The sequence below is a fragment of the Rhyacophila brunnea genome, unplaced genomic scaffold (genome assembly GCF_057557595.1).
Source record: "Rhyacophila brunnea isolate RB1 unplaced genomic scaffold, BYU_Rbru_1.0 scaffold_7, whole genome shotgun sequence".
Lineage (NCBI taxonomy): Eukaryota > Metazoa > Arthropoda > Insecta > Trichoptera > Rhyacophilidae > Rhyacophila > Rhyacophila brunnea.
The window spans coordinates 42,165,104-42,182,513 of NW_028233339.1; the positions used below are offsets into that span (position 1 = coordinate 42,165,104).

Genomic DNA, 17,410 nt, shown 5'->3' on the forward strand with positions numbered 1-17,410 from the left:
TTTAAATGTATGAACCCCTGTCTAAACCAAACTATAATATATAAAAAAAAACGTTCTATCTATAAAATATCCGAAGTTGTGTTTGATTTAATTGCAAAATTTTAGATATTTTATAGACAAGTCTTTTTTTTACTATTATCCATTATGGCTTGGTTTTCGTAGGGTTTGATTGAATTTTATAAACTAACAAACGCCATCTGTAAATTTTTATTTTATTTCAATGAAAACAAACACATATGACTGACAAAGTTTAGTGTGCACTATTTATGTCGGATCTTAACAGCCTACCTCCACCCTTCGCCACTGGTACATGTACATTCTAATAATAACTACAACAGTATATGATTAAAATTTGCATAGGTAACTGTTGGCTATCAAATATGAATTCTAAATGAAATCATGAACGTAGGTGGGTACACTAAACCGTCGATAAACACTGTCCACTAATTTTGAATAGCTCGGTGAATTAGTATAATTAGGTACCAACCACCGCTAATATTGCACAGGTTTCGAATTGGTTTTCTGTAAGATGGGAACTAGAGGTCTCAATCGAAGCCTTGTTCATTCTCATTTCTTTAGATTATTTGAGATTCTCATTTCTCGAAAAAATTTTAAATAACATTCTCAAAAATTCGAAAAATTTTCACTACACGTGTACCTACATCGAATACTCCATTAAAAACGTAAATTCACCTAAGCAAGCCAAAAAAACAATACAATAATAAGCTAAAAGTATTTTTTGTAATCAGGATATTATTGTCAAACATACATAATTCCGAAAACACTTCTGAGAAAATATATTCAATAGAAAAAATCTTTTTATGAAAAAAGTAAGACACCCAGCAGGAATCAAATCCGCATCTCTCGGGTTTCGCGCCTATGCACATAATATGTGGTATATTATACCACTATGCTATAGTCGCCATAATTAACTGCGACAAATTTTAACTAATGGCTCCCCATTCACTGCGTCCAATGCAATTGGTGCGTTCCCCATTAGGTGGCCATTAGATATAATTAGCATGTCATTTAAATGTGGTAAATAAATATTAACTAAAAGGTCCGCAGCGAATCGGTTAATAAATACTCTCTGAAGCGCTTTCCAAATTGAGTTACTATTGGCGATCGGCGTTTGTGTTTTAAATCAAAGTAGGTAGGTATTACTTTAATTACCAACCGACGTCGCGGATCACTCCGAGATTTTTTGTTGTAACTTACTTGAACTTGCTAATAATCTTTAATTAACTATTTTTGTATTCAACGAATTAATTAAATATTATTGGCAGTTTGAATCGAAAAGTGAAACGTTTCTCAAATTCAGAGCATTGAGTCATTATTCCACGATAATATACCTATCTGTTCTTTGGCCAATTCATAATATAATATATATTATGTATGTATGTATGCAAAACTGGTAATTTTTGTAAGTATACTATTTTACCATATTTGTAAGTTCTTTTGTTTGGTCATTCCAAATTACTTATGTTAAACAATGACAGTAGGTATTCGATCGAAAGTTTTATAAAATTTACCAGAACAGCTTGTATTCTCGGTTTACATGGAAAAATGAAAGGTTCAAAATGACGTAATTTATGCAAGACCACAGATATGTAATTACACGAAATGTTGAAAAATTTATAACATTGAAACTGTGTCCGTGTGTAGTGTATATTTTAAATGTAGTAAATAGATAGTGTTTTAAAAAAATATTTTAATAATAAATTAAATCAGACATTTTCGTAAAAAAAAAAAATATACTATTGTAGACGTAACTAAACCAAGTGATCGAGAAATATAATACAGGTGATATAATAGGCATAAACATAGAAAATTATCGAACCACAGATCTTCAGTGTAGGGCTAATTATAACAGAAAACTGGGGAGTAGTCTTCATAAACTAAAGTGAATATATTGTGTAGTAAAATAGATTATATTAATTTAATGACGAGCTTATTCATGTTTTTAGTAAATTATTATAAACTAAGTGGAAATCCCATTCAAGGATGTAAATAACAATATCTAATTTCTTGTTAATTCTTGTGATCTTTATAATATGTACCTACAGTAATCTCTATAATTTAGGAACACGCATATTATGTAAAATAACAGAACAGGATTGTCTAAACTAAACTAAAGTGCCCATATACCGTTGGTACCACTCATTTCTCTCAGTATCTGTTCTGTGGTTGGTACCTACTGCCATTACATTTTTACCACTAACAAATAAAATGTCTTGCGTAAGTATGTAAAAGTATTATGTACACCAGGATTTGCCAAACTTTTTCTGAAATGGAACATTTTGCAAACCCGGAAATTTTAACGGAACACTTCACTTATTTTTTAGGTTGGGTAATAGATACCTACTAGTAACAATTTTAAAAAAATGTTATTATAACACCTTACTTCTTTAGTAATTATTTTTAAATATAAAACTATGATATTATATTAATATGAACATAAAAATATGAATAAATAAAGCACTTAATGACTTTGATGATTTTGAGTCCTTGAATTGCATATCTTCTTGATAGCACTCTGACATCACTGATCATCACTCGCCTTTCAATATGAAGTAGATTCTTTACTTATTTTACTTCTACTTAGTACCTATAAGATCTTTAAATGTGTTGCAGTGTATAAAATCTTTCCAAAGTGTCGCGGAACACCTATTCAGGTTCGACGGAACACTGGTGTTCCGCGGAACATAGTTTGGGAAATCCTGATGTACACAATGAATAAGGAAGTCATCCAAATATCCTGAATGTCTTCTAAAACAATCCAATTTAAGGAACCACCATAAAATATAATATTCATATACCAGTAGCGAAGGGTGGAGGTAGGCTACTAAGGACCGACATAAATATCTAATGCATAAACTTTGCCAGTCAAACTATTTGTTTTCATTGAACTAATGCTACAATTTGTACTTTATTATAGTAATATAGTGTTTGTTAGTTTTTAAAATTGAATTAAACCCTGCCTAATCCAAACTATAGTAGATAATAGTCAAAAAAATATTCGTTTATCTATAAAATATCTAAAATTATGCTATTAAACCCTACATAGTTTTAGATATACATCATAGATAGAAGAATATTTTTGACTATTATCTACATAGCTTGGATTAGACAGGGCTTAAGGGGGGACATGCTCAGCGTAGGTCAAAATGGAGCTTTTATTGCATTTTGAAAGCATGATCCTGGACATTCCTTAAACGTTGTAGATAATATATTTATATAATTTTGAAGCCTTATTATCCTTTATATTTATTTTAAACATTTGATGACTGCATAAAGTATATTTATTACATAAAATAGTATTCTTTTAAACCTCTCGCTCTAATGTTTTAGAATATAGTCATATTTCAGTACATGCATGTGCAGTGGTGTTAGGATTTTTTACATTTATTAATTTTTAAACGCATTTATAAAACCATTAGTATAATTTGTCGACATTATTATAGTGAAATATTTACGATAAAAAATTATACTGATAATCTCTGTGATCCCATATTTGAAAAGAATTAGGCATTTTATTATTCAAAAAATCGGCAAGATTAACACATTTGAAGATAATTCTAAAGATGCTGATTATAAACTATGTTTTTGACCATTCAAATGTGATAAACATCATACGAATAATGATTGCTTTATAATAATTATTGACCTAAGAATAAGGTAGTGTTTTTTGAAATACGCCATTTCTTTTGCCATTCCCCAGTGGTTAAGCTACAACATACGGCCGTAGCCATAAATTGACAAACTAAAACTGAAGTAGGGAGTAAGATCATGATAACGCGCGTGTTTGAACATGTACCGTTTAAAAAAAAAAGATTTTTTTTAGATAAGCCAGAAGTTAATGGGAACTGTGTTAATTTTGTGTTTGAAAATATTAGATAAAATTAAAACCATAAATATACATATTATACTAACTACAATATTTTTTCATACAATTGAATATTATATTAATTGTTCCCAATTAGATAAGCACAATTTTCCACTTTTATTATAAATAATAGTTATAGCCTAGATGTATGTTAATCACGTAAAGTTTAAATATCATTTCCCCAACAATGACCAAATCAGAGTTATCTAGTTGTAGTATTGAGGTGACGATATTATCATAGAGCCTACAATATGGTGGTGAATGTTACGAATATTGAAGGAAGATAGAGAAGAACATTATATGCACAAAATACATTTAAAAATACTGGTCCTGAATAGAGCGAATGGATAACAACCAATGTCGTGAAGCCTGTTGAAATGCTCTGGATAACATGACGGGTTACCGTTTAGTTTGAAACCTAGATTACACGTGAAATTTTTCATGCTGCAATTTGAAACCATGACAGACCCTATAATAAATTGTTAGTAATTAGCCATTTACACTTTTTTTTTTTTTAATAGGAGCATATTTAGAAGAATAGACTCATTTATTATCATCCAACACCCACGGTATAATGGACAGAGCTCGTAAGCTGTGAAACGCGGATTCGAATCCCGCGTCTGGCAAAATTCATATATATTTTTATTTGATCCAGAGCCATTACGTTGGTGAATGGTTTACACTCATCCCTAACAAAGCCTGATGATCGTAGTATATTCTTGGGTTTTCACCGTGTCTCCTTCTTCCTTCTTTACTCGACGTTTCGGGCTCGTTGCAGAGGCCATTATCAAGAGATATGTTTTATGATGAAATGTAGTGTATCTCTTGATAATGGCCTCTGCAACGAGCCCGAAACGTCGAGTAAAGAAGGAAGAAGGAGACACGGTGAAAACCCAAGAATATACTACGATAAAAAACAACCGTGAAAGCCTCAAACATTATAAAGCCTGATGATTTCTAATTGTCACAATGGGCACTGGTCTGGGCACAATATGTTAAAAAAGATCTATACCACGACGAAGTTACAACTATTTTTGGTTTTGCAGTCAACGAAAAATATACTTATAACTAAATCAATAAAACCTTGATTGCTCTCTTGTAAAGTTGCCCTTTCAGCTTAGCAATCTCGATATCTACCTATCTAATTAGATTATATAATATAATATACGTTGGTTTAATCCAGAACAATGAATGCACAAACAATAAAAAAGGTTGAACTCTTTCAAAGATTTAGCTTTTAATTGATAGAAATTAATATATTTTAATTTTGGTGTTTACCCATTATATAAGTATTATGAAATTATTTACACATGAAACGTATTTCGTTCACACAATCAACATTTTCAAGTACCTAGGTACCTAGTTGAATATACATACATAACTACTTGATAAATTTTACTATGTGAACGAAACACATGTCGTGTGTGAATAAGTATGTGGTGGATATATTATTAAGTAATTAATATGTTACGTATTGATACGTTTTTGGAAAATATAATGTCTCTGTCACGGTAATGTTTTAATTTTTGCAAATTGGCAATGTAACCAAGAGATAAAATAAGATGTAGGTATACCTAAATTACATAATATCATCAATTAAGTCCTTAAATGCTGAAGCTACTGAAAATATGACAGAGTGACAAGTTACCTACTTAATTAGATATATAAATAAATATATGGTAATATTAGACAATATTCACACTATGGAATCAAAATATTTAGAGGGTAAAGAGGGTATATTTTTAGATTCTATGGATATTAATTAATATTAAATATTATCGACCGAAGGTAATTGATGGAATTAGAATTTAATTTCTAATGACTTTAGACTAAGAAATTAAATTCCATGCATAGGTGAGAAATTTCACTTCTCTATCCTGGAAATGGTCAAGAATTTCGAGAAGCTATTAATGATAGGCAGGTACATAGAAAACGTCAAAAAACCTACAGAAATTGCCATAGAGGTAAATGATTTTTAAATAGTACAATCATAAGAGTGAGTATGTTGATAAATAATTATTGATAAAGATTAGATAGGTATCTTATGATTTTTTTTTAACACCAAGGTACCTAGTAATTATTATTGTATTGATTATACTCGAAAATTTAATTTAAAAAATATTATTGTTCAAACTTGTACACCTTTCAACTAGGTACATAGGTACCTAGGTACTTACAAAAAATTAAGTTTGAAGGTTTTAAAAATAAACATATTTTATAGCCATATTGAAATTAAAAATGAAACCCACAACTATTCGTCTGGGTTGCAAGTTGCAAATAATGAAGATTGACAATAAAATTTATGAATACACACCACTACACACTTACTTGACAGATTAGATTGATATGAGATTACAAATTTATTACAAGTACAATATCGACACCAAACTTCAAACCAAAGATTACCGATGCAACAATGTTTGTAAATAATGTTAATAACATTCATTTCCTATGATTCATTACTGGCATTCGATATTATCATGCTATTACATCCGATCTTACGGTAAAGGTGACAGATACCTTTATGTGAGAACTGTCATTTTGTCGAAATAAGTGTAGTTTAGTAATACTGTAAAACACATCGTATTAATTGGTAATTTTCACAACATATGAATGATGCATTCATTGTTTTGGGATAGATAAAGAATTATTCATCGTAAAACATAGGTAAGCATCGAAGTATACAGGTATAGAAAAAACTGTATGGTAAATCGTTAATCTAGTACAGCGGGCAAAAACTTCAAGGTTTGACAATGTACAAAACACACAGGAAATCTAATGCTATAAATTCATATAACGTTTAATACATGAAATGATGTGTTTTAAAAACAGGCATTATGAATGGGATTTTATTTTGTACCGCCTAACTGAGTTAAGGGGTGGGGCGGACGTAAAACTCGGTCGAATGTCACAAGAAAAGGAAGTTGGCACAATTACTTCCTGATAAAGATAGAATGACAAGAATAGGTGGTGACTTTCTCACCGTGTTGTGGCATTACTCTATTATGTTCAAACTTTGAACAGTATCAACGAAATGTCAGTAATTGGTTACTTTCTGTGAGGATTATGTGAAATTAAAATGACAAAAGGAATAGTATGAATAGCGTAATACTTACTGCCCGCAGCGCTTCTAATCGATCCTTCGTCATATTGGTGCGATCACTCAATGTGAAAACGTTTTAGTTTATAAAATAGTCCCATTCACTAAATTTTCCATCGAACAGCACTAAACTAAGTACACGGTCACTACGTTCGCAAAAATCGATACGATTCCTTGAAACACACTACTTATGCAGTCATGCAGATGGCGCTGCGCATGCTCATATGACGTCAAACCCTGTCGATCAAAATAAAATCTTTATTTTTTTTAATTCGAAAATAAATTTATAAAGTAACATATTCTAATGTCATAATTACTACAAAAATTAAACAGTGTATGGGGATTTATTAGATTTCCAAAATAATTTATTAATATATTTTTAAAATATTACAAACATGATTTGACCTCTGACTCATATGTCCGTTAGCCGATCTCAGCAAAGAAACGCCATTGTGAGCCCTAACGACTATCTGTGGCTCTGCATATAATCGTCTATTTTCGTTCCAATCCTTTGGATTTTGACAGTTTTGCTCAGGTATTTGAAACTTGTATATATTTATTGTTAAACATCTTCAATATTTCAGTAAATTATTTCGTATATACCGTAATATGAGCTTGCAAAGGCGGCTCTTTTGTACGAAATTCCTATGAGACGCATTTAGAGCGCCATTCAATAGGAAATTGAATAAAGCTTTTCTCAGTTGTTTTCATCGGGCCTTTCAAACTTCAAAATAACAATTATTTGTTAGCATTTAAAGTTTTCGCTTTCATATATTATGCTGTTTATATCTTCTGTTGCGAAATATTGACAGTGCAGCCGATGACAGTTTACTGTACCCAAACACTTCTTTTTTCAGTTGGCGTATAATTCGAAATCACTAAAATGGCAAACGAACTAGATATGCCTAACTTTAAGTGTGTGCTCGTCGGAGACGGAGGAACTGGAAAGACGACATTCGTGAAAAGACATCTCACGGGTGAATTCGAGAAGAAATATGTGGCCACCCTCGGAGTCGAAGTACATCCATTGGTATTCCACACCAACCGAGGCCCCATAAGGTTCAATGTGTGGGACACGGCCGGCCAAGAGAAGTTCGGCGGACTACGTGATGGTTATTACATCCAAGGCCATTGCGCTATTTTAATGTTCGACGTCACCTCAAGAGTCACGTACAAAAATGTTCCCAACTGGCACAGGGATCTCGTCAGAGTGTGTGAAAACATTCCAATCGTCCTCTGCGGAAACAAAGTTGACATTAAGGATAGGAAAGTGAAAGCCAAGGCCATTGTTTTCCACCGGAAAAAGAACTTACAGGTATGTCTGTTGGGCTATTTTCTTTTCTATAGATTTACTATGCTTACCGAATGCTTCAAAGAAAACCTTTTGTCCTACACCAAACTTATACAATACTCACTATTAATATTTTTATAGGTAGGTACCAATGACATTAATATGGACGAAGCATCTAGAAAATAAAATGACACTCACTTTGTGTCGGGTCTGCCGGATGGCGAAATTCATATTTTAATATCGGTATCCTACGCTCAAATGAACATTCTGCTTGCAAGCGGTCTGGCGACACCGCTGGGTCTGCCCATACAAAATTTCTGACTGTCAGGTTTCGACTCGACCGTTATTATTGTGTTACAAAATGCCAATGTGCCTAGTTAAAAATTGTAAAAAAAATCTACTTAACACTCCAAGAAAGATGGGATATCACTTTTCATGTGTTAGTATTATTTATTATTTATAAAATGCCATTTTAAGATAATGTTCATTCAATGCAATTGAATGACAGAAACCATTGGATAGTCGCCTGTGATGCGCTGGCTCACTTGCGTCTAATCTCCGAGAAGTCGTAAGTAACCGAGAATTTGTTTCTAACGCAATGAGTCATGAGTCATACGCCATTACAATAAAGGTTATATTACTATAAATTCTCGAAGCTTGTATCGCATAATGGAAATGGATACGTCATATGGTCACGTGACATCTACCTATACATCTGTGAATGACTTTCATGCACAATTTCTCGTGCGCGCCGGTATGAAGTGAGTTGTCCATTTAATATGTCATTGGTAGGTACATAATGACAGTTATTTTTTTAAATATAGTCGAACTTGGTTATTACGAGGAAGATGGGACCAATTGAATTTGTTCATTATAAGCGTTACTCGTTATATCAGAGAATAGGTATTTTTAAATGAGCGGTCACATAACACAAAAAATCGCAATTCAAACAAAAATACACAATTAGAATTTATTTACACACCCGTTACACACATATTACATTTTTCTGTCAATCCACTTTTCTTATAAAATTTAAAATTGATTCTTGTTTCATTGTTTTCAATCTCATGTTTCTAATTTGCGGGTTAGTTTTTAACTGATCTGACATTCCCCACCTTGTAATGTTTATTATTGTCCATTGTATTATACATTGTCCAGAGTAAGCATAATTATGTAGTTATAGAACATAAAAAATCTGAAAACCATCGCAAAAATCCCCGTAACAAGCATGGCATTCATAAACTACAAAAGAAGTTGTTTATTGTAATGACCGCTGCTTCACAAACCTTCGATTTTTTTTTCAAATATATGCATAGATACTTTTTCAATCTTGTCGGCGAAAACACCAATTAGGTACGTACTTAGACACTTAACTAGTGTACTAAACGTAATCCGATCCTGGCTGCATCCTGTCCGGTCGGATTTTATTGCTTAGGGTGAAAATCTTTTTAAACGATCGACATAACAGTTTTTAGAAAAATTTTGACAATATTTTATCTTGGTATACCCGATAAGTAGCACGTTATAAAAGTGAGTAAATGTATGGAGAAAATCATAAACTAAAATGTCAACGAATGTTACCTCATTACATCCGAGATCTCACTATATCCACGATAATAATAACCTACTTTGACTGTAATTCATCCGTATTATATGGATCTACATCTAATCACTTCATCATCCACTTTGTCTTATTATGGTTTTACACTGAGTAGTTTTGTGCATGCCTCAAGTGGAGACATTCGTCTCGCTTTCTGCATTCTTCATCAAAGTTTTCACTTCGTCAAGTCATAGATAATATGTACACGTAAATCGATTCGCATGTGACACACATATTTATTTTCGGTAGGTAGGTAATGCAATGCCTTTACTTGTAAAACTACTGAAAAAGTTAAACAGTAACGTTCGAAACAACAAACACTTAATTATATTAGTTATTTTGGTACAAGTCGGTTATGGAGAAGCCAGCAAACACATTGAAAATAGCCGATATACTGGATTATGTGTTAGGTTAGGTTTTCATTCTTGAATTCACGAATTTTGCCAAAATCGGCTATGATAATTAGCGCGGTTCCCGCCTAACTTCCCCATAACTGACTTGTACTGTTATTTTTATTTTACTTTACACAATCCGATCCGACCATCTCCGATCCTAATAAAAGTGAAGGTTTATATTAACAGATTTTGTTTTTACGAGAAATGCATGTCAGGTCCATACTCTGACTCGTACATAAATTGAAAAAAAATATGTGTACTTGCCAGACCCAGGATTTGAACCTGGGACCCACGACGCGATAGGCCGACTCTTAGGCCGCGCGATCACATTAAATGATAATTGTGTGTGTCCTAATGACAAAAGTTTACTGCCATTTAGTTATTGTACTTTGCGTTACATGAGTGGTAAATATTCTTGTATGAATTAATATTCACCACCGTAAACGTCATCTGTCAGAATAAAATACTATCAATATCCCAACCTTCTCGAAAAAATACAAAGTTGCTGGAGTGTTAAACAGAAATTCAAGCCTGTCAGATCTGCCTGCGTGCAAATAATGACCATTTTGATACCGGTTTGAGGCACGCAATGTGCAGACGACGCATGCACTGTGATGAATTCATGAAACGAAAAGGGAGAAGCCCGTATGTGGACAGGGCTCAGGACAATTTCACAAAAAATTTCCAACATGCCATTTTCAAATTAACTATTTTTCAGTACAGACCTACAAACTTATCTAGAGAATGAGATGGGAGAGCCACTGTTGAAAACTACCCAATCACGACTCGTAACTGGCAAAATCTGACATTCGAATGATGTTTTTCAATATGGCGTCCTATGGTAGTTCGTAGTTCTATTTTTGGCCATTCTCCAGATGAATTTGTAGCTCAGTACATAATGCCATGTGATAAAATGACTTGCCCACGAAATTACCCCTTTTTTCATATTATTAATGTTTCAATTCGATAAGCCATCGATAAGGAAACTGATTAGTCTATTGTTATTGGTTTTCCAATGTCGGATGTAGTGAAAATACATTGTCCATCATGCATTTCTGTCATCAGAGCAAAACTGGTCGTCATCTATCTCAGGTTGGATAGATCAGGGTTACGATATGAAACCACGAATGATGATTGCGTCATACAAAACATTGCATTCTCACCTCCGAGTGCCTTTCAGTGGCAATGACAATTGCCAGACAAGTGCGTCGATGATAGGTTCAAATTTATTTTACATTATAGTGAACTTTACAAATTATAAATTTAAGACATTCACATGACATTTAAAAACAAAAAAATAGAAAGAGTAAATACAAAAAGTATAAAGTAGATACAAGGAAATACACCGAATGAGCTAAATAATAGCATTTTAAAAATTATAAAATAATGCCCACCTATGCCTACTCATCCTCACGTGGGTGGAATATGGCAACATCCAAAGCGATTTGGTTAAACAGAGTTATTGCACTCCTAATTGGAATCACCTATGGCAGGTTAGTTCTGCACGTTGGGAGAACAAACGATGCTCACGATAGTTATCAGGGACACACAGGTCAATACTACCAAGACTGCAGAGTTTTCATTTATACCGCGTTTAAGTAAAAAAAAAAAACATGGCGATATATAGATAAATATAAACTCGCTCCACCATAAGGTCATATTTCAACTGATGCGGGCCCCAAACAATCAAGCCGGCCTCCAACTAAGGGGTTATAAAGGATTTTTAATACCGTAACATATGTAAAGACCCGGGCAGTACGTAAGATGAAGCCCCTTTTTTGCAAATGGTAGCCTTATGGCCACTAAATGACAGCTTACTCACTAACGCAATGCCAAGATCCCTTACAAACGGTATTCTCAAAAGAACTCTGCCATGCATCGAATATTGAAAAAATAATACTCGTGACATACCGACATATTTTATATTTGCTCTGGCCTCTAAGCGCAATGGGTCGTGGGATTTATTTAACAATATACCTAAACATCAAATGTTATTTCTAAACAATACCAAATTATGTGCAAAAATGCAAGGTGTACTCATTTACCAAATATTGTCATCTGACTTCAGAAACTATATTTTTCTTGACTAAATGAAATTTTTTAACCCCAATATCATACATTATGTTAATTCTTTGAATGTGTATTATGTAAACACCTATTATTTCTCTTTACAAAGTCACATCACAATTTCATAGCATTTTTGTACTATACCACCATACATTGTCCCATATTGGAATTTAGAACTAAGCTTATCACAGTGTAAAAGTATTGAATGTTATGTTGGCATGTGGCGCCCTCACTCAGCTGACAACTTACACTGGTGGAGCATAGTAATATTTATTTTTACTAATTCTCAAATTACACGAAGCAATGACCCGTTGACCGTTTTATCAAAAAATGTCACAGCACGTCAGCGATGCAATAAATTATATTTTCTTACCTGACCCGACTCAACACTGTCGTTACTAGGATTAACACCGATCACTACACGCGATTTTGGCACCACTTTCACTTGACATTATTAATTACTTGAACAGGCAATTTACTAAATATAATCATTTATAACACCCCATCTACACGTGCATGGATTTACTGCTGACAGTACGTATTATCGCAGCCATAACAAGAAAATGTATGTGTAAACATGTATTATCCTGCAGTTGCAAGATAGCATGCAAGGATCAAAAAAGTTCGGAAACTTCTGAATTTTCATGCGACAGTTGAGAATTTTTTGATCTGCGCCTGCGCAATAGAACGACAGTGGCGAACCTGCCAGCAAAAAAATGAACTACGAACGAATTTTGAGGTTACCCTATTTTCACTAACTGTCAAAATAGTACCATAAAATGACAACATCGCGTCTCACTCTTGAAGAATGAGATTGGAGAGACAGTCAGGACTTTTACGTGTAAACAGTTATTGTCACGATAGTTTAAAATACACACTATTGTTGACAATAAATCCTTGCATGTGTACAGGCGCTATTACCTATTAGCTGTTCCCAAACATATAATATCCAATAGTTTGCGGTGACATTCGTAGTCTTCTTATATTTTCAGGTAAATTTCAAAGTTATGTTATGCTTACTAGTAAGGGGTAACCCTAGTTCATTGCAACACTGGTGACTGCGAATTCATAATATCGCGATTGATTTTTAATATTTTGGTTTTTTGTCCTGCACTTGTTTTGGCATCTGACATGCGCCAGGAATCGTCATAACTCATAATAAATCTCGCTCACATATAATAAAGTTAAACACCATTGAAACAAAAGTAAACCGACAATACGGGCAAGGTAAACTAGATTCTTTTTTGTAATTTTTGTAACATTGAAATTTGCAAAATGTAATTTTTTTTAATTGCGAAGTTATTTTGTTATTTAGTTTATTAAGATCACGACCATGTGTTATATTTAGGAAAATAATGATATAGTTAGTGTAAATTTGTAATAAATTTAGTGTTAAAATGCTATAAAGTTAAAAAGAAATGCCTGCTAGTTTGTCGATAGAACTCGAAAGAAATAGTACTTTTAAATCTCAGAGTGTATAGATTCGGCTTTCGGTGAACTTAAATTTTCCATGTAGAATGCTTCATTTTTTAATTGACTTTAATAATTGCCCATCGTAACCTCGATTGTTATATAAAAATATTATATTTGAGCGCCTTTAGAAAGTGTATTTTTTTAGAAATAGAAATGATAATAATGTGGTTGTTTGTTAATACAACACAATTACAATATTTAAATTTTACAATTGGTACATGAAAATGTACCAATTGTAATATAGAAATGAAAATTAATAAAGCGATGAAATACGTTTGGTTGGCACAATGTTACACTGAGACTAAAATGGTTTAAATGTTACTTAACTTTAATGTCGGTTGAATTCTGCTTACTCTCAGCTGGGCTGGAAACTCTAATCTTGATAAAACTCTCCCCTGTCCGAAAGGGAATGTTAATGGCGTCATGGTAGTACTGTTGTTTAAAATTATCCGATTGACGTCAGTTCTGTCTGAATACTAATTAATGAGTACGTATTATTTGGGCGGAAGCAAGTAACTGGCCGTGACCCTTTCCACTTACAGCTTTATTGCATCAGCCGGAACGGGCGGGAAGATTTCTTATTGGTTTATTCAAAATAACGGATAATGTTTATGCAGGGTTGATACTCATTATTAACAACGATGTGTCAAATAATAATTATTATTTTTAGTTGATTAACTAACGGTATTTGGTAAAAAGGTGTATTGAAGATGACTGTAGACATGTTGAAATGTAACACGACACATGCCCAAAACTTATTCCCCATGATCATTGGGAGGTTACCTGTACAATGTGACTTTTCCATTATGGCACGCATCAGAGAGATTTATGCAGTATAAAAGATGGAAGTAGAGGATAGGGATGTTCCCTAGATGGCAGATTTGACATCAGTTACAGTATAGAAGTCACACTCGACAAGTATATCTGAAGGTCCTTTTAAACGTCAGTTTTGTTGTCCATTCAGTCGTCCGTTCAGTTTTGAAACGGCGGTGTATTTAGACGATCAGTTGCCCATTCAGTCGACGTTTCAGTTGCCAAGTCAGTTCAGAATCGGCGGTGTATATTTACGTATTTTTTATCTACTAAAAATGAATATAATTTTTATAATTACTTTCTAAACATATTGGTTGTTGTAATGCAGTACCCATATTTAAATATATTATAATATTTCAATCAAAATTAGAAAAGTAGTATGAAAAATATGGCAACATACATAGTAATTTACACGTCAATTTAACTGGCAACTCTAAATACAGATACAATGTCCATCCTATCTCGTCTTCGTTTTGGTTTCAGTTGGCCGCTTCAGTTTTGCATTTATATTCACACGTCAGTTTATCTGACAGTTCGACAGAAACGGATACTGATTGGATAGCAAAACTGATGGTTTAAAAGCACTTTTAATCCCCTTTGGTAATGGTAAATTTTGTTTCTCATCCAAGTAGCAAAATGGATCGATCGTCATATAATAATTTTGTTCAATTTTTTTCCAGTATTACGACATATCAGCTAAATCCAACTACAACTTCGAAAAGCCATTCCTTTGGCTCGCAAGGAAGCTCATCGGAGACCCCAACCTGGAATTCGTCGCCACACCCGCCCTCGTACCCCCAGAAGTTCAAATGGACCCACAATGGCAGAGACAGCTCGAGAAGGACCTCAAAGAAGCCCAGGAAACAGCCCTCCCAGAAGAAGACGAAGATCTCTAGGAAACAATCCAACAGCCTTAAGACATACCATACCTTATTTGTTCATTTTCGAATTGTATCGTTCTCCATTGGTATCTGCAATACATAATTCCGCTGTATTGTCATGTCAGCCTGATGCCGATAATAAAATAAAAACATGTTTTGTAATTTATTCTGGAAACTGCACATTTCAGATTGAATCTTAGAATTTTAATTGATGACAGCCCAGTTCAGTTATTATTCAGTAAAGTCTAAAAACGACTTGAGGTCAACATTCTCAATTCCAACATTGGTATTTTTTTTTTAATTTTAATTAGTTTTAAACTGTAATTCTTAAGCTTGATGTAAAATTTGTATTTGAAGAATGTAATAAACTTGAAAACCCGATATATTTTATTATTTTCGCCCATAGTCCTCCGCCATTCTTTGTGATGGCAAAAAAGTATCACTAACTCTCAGGAAACATGAAAACACAGACAGCATATCTAGCTGGAAAAAGATTCAACAACTTTGGTTTTATATAAGGTGTCTTTTTGAACAACATACATCATTTTGAAAACACTTCTGAAAAAATGTATTATAACCAATTGAAAAAAGTAAGACAACCCGCAGGAATCGAACCTGCATCTCTCCAGGTATCGCGCCCACCGCACATAGACCACTATGCTAAAGCTGTCATACTAATTACGATAAATTTAACTATTGGCTCTTCAAGCGCTTCCCAAATTGAGCTAGGATTGGCAATCGACTTTTGTATTTTAAATCAAATTAGGCATTACTTTGATTACTAACCGACGTCACGGATTACTCCCAAGATATTTTTGTGTTGTAACTTGAACTTGCTAATAATTTTAATAACTTTTTTTATTCAACGAATAATTCACAAGATTTAAGAATATAATATTCTTTAAAAAATATAAAAGAGCTGTGCGGCCATCGTGGGTGTGATATGTCTAATAACAAAAACCAAGTTAATACAAAATACAGTATAACCCCTATTTTACGTTTTTTAAGGGACTGAAAAAAAAAACTTAATTTGAGGGAAAATGTAAGTATTGAAAAAAAATTTTATGTTTCTAAAAAAATAACGTTTTATTAAATTTTGTTCAAAATTATTACTTTTTCGAGAATGTTCCTTTTCTCTTGCACTGACAAATCTTTCCTTTGGTTAGACATTATGTGTTTGAAAGAATGAGGACGTAAAAATGAATAATAATCGAACCGAAAGCAATATGAAATAAATAAACCGCGAACTTGTAAGACTGACAGACGGGTGTATACAAAACACAAACACGATGCCAAAAGAAAAGATGGCGACCAATCACCTCGTTATGCGCCGAACTCGGGCCAATCACAGCGTCGCTCGCCGACCAATCACCGTGCGCCATTCTAAAGACACGGAGCTTTCCCTCCAAACACCTTACGCCGTTCAAATGTCACGACCCAATCATTGTCAAGCGCGCGTAACTCGCATATTTTTAATATTTCCGACGTAAATCGCGGGAAAGAAAAACGTAAATGCGGGTATTAAATGTACTGAAATACATCGGGACTGAAAAAATTACACGCAATTGCCGAGAAAACGTGAATTCCGGGCACGTAAAAACGAGGTTATACTGTAGTACATAGGAAATTGTATTTTTGTGCGTCAGGCATAAACTATTTGTTTTAATGTTAGTTTCATTTTTCCATCATAAATTATTTTCAGACTAGAATAATATACATATTTCCATTAACCATGAAAAATAAAATCGGATGTGCCTAAGTAAAAATATTAATATATTGGTTTCTGGTTATCGCTCTGAAAAAAATTAGGGTTTTCGGTTCAGCTCTGAGTGATGCACTTTTAAATGTTTCCAAGACCCAAGACGTGAGATGTGTTGCGCCTACGACAACTGAAGTGGGGAGTA

At 33.4% G+C, this 17,410-nt stretch overlaps 2 protein-coding genes across 11 annotated transcripts in view; one reads left to right on the forward strand and one right to left on the reverse strand.

Moving 5' to 3' along the window:
- Positions 1-7,184, reverse strand: part of Syx1A (Syntaxin 1A) — a 187,386-nt gene extending 180,202 nt beyond the window's left edge. For all 9 annotated transcript variants that reach the window (XR_015071947.1, XR_015071946.1, XM_085958258.1 and 6 more), the window contains exon 1: positions 7,003-7,184. Coding sequence is in view for 7 of the 9 variants with exons in the window: in XM_085958258.1 (XP_085814384.1) it covers positions 7,003-7,035 (33 nt within the window). In the remaining 2 variants the exon portion in view is untranslated. The remainder of the gene's footprint in view (positions 1-7,002) is intronic.
- A 231-nt stretch (positions 7,185-7,415) lies between these two features.
- On the forward strand, positions 7,416-15,887 carry Ran (RAN, member RAS oncogene family). 2 transcript variants are annotated; one of them, XM_085958267.1, is made up of 3 exons: positions 7,416-7,521; positions 7,844-8,301; positions 15,306-15,887. In XM_085958267.1, the coding sequence occupies exons 2-3, from the start codon at positions 7,870-7,872 to the stop codon at positions 15,519-15,521; spliced, it is 648 nt and encodes a 215-aa protein (XP_085814393.1). In that variant the 5' UTR covers positions 7,416-7,521; positions 7,844-7,869; the 3' UTR covers positions 15,522-15,887. The 2 variants fall into 2 exon arrangements, with proteins under 2 accessions (XP_085814393.1, XP_085814394.1); XM_085958268.1 differs by lacking the exon at positions 15,306-15,887 and adding an exon at positions 9,070-11,557 and having other exon boundaries at positions 7,844-8,422.
- The last annotated feature ends 1,523 nt before the right edge of the window (positions 15,888-17,410 follow it).

Excerpts from the sequence above, each read along its gene's own strand:
- Ran (XM_085958267.1), top strand. The coding sequence starts at position 7,870 with ATGGCAAACGAACTAGATATGCCTAACTTTAAGTGTGTGCTCGTCGGA. Across the intron at positions 8,302-15,305 it reads ACCGGAAAAAGAACTTACAG|TATTACGACATATCAGCTAA; the intron begins GTATGTCTGTTG and ends ATTTTTTTCCAG.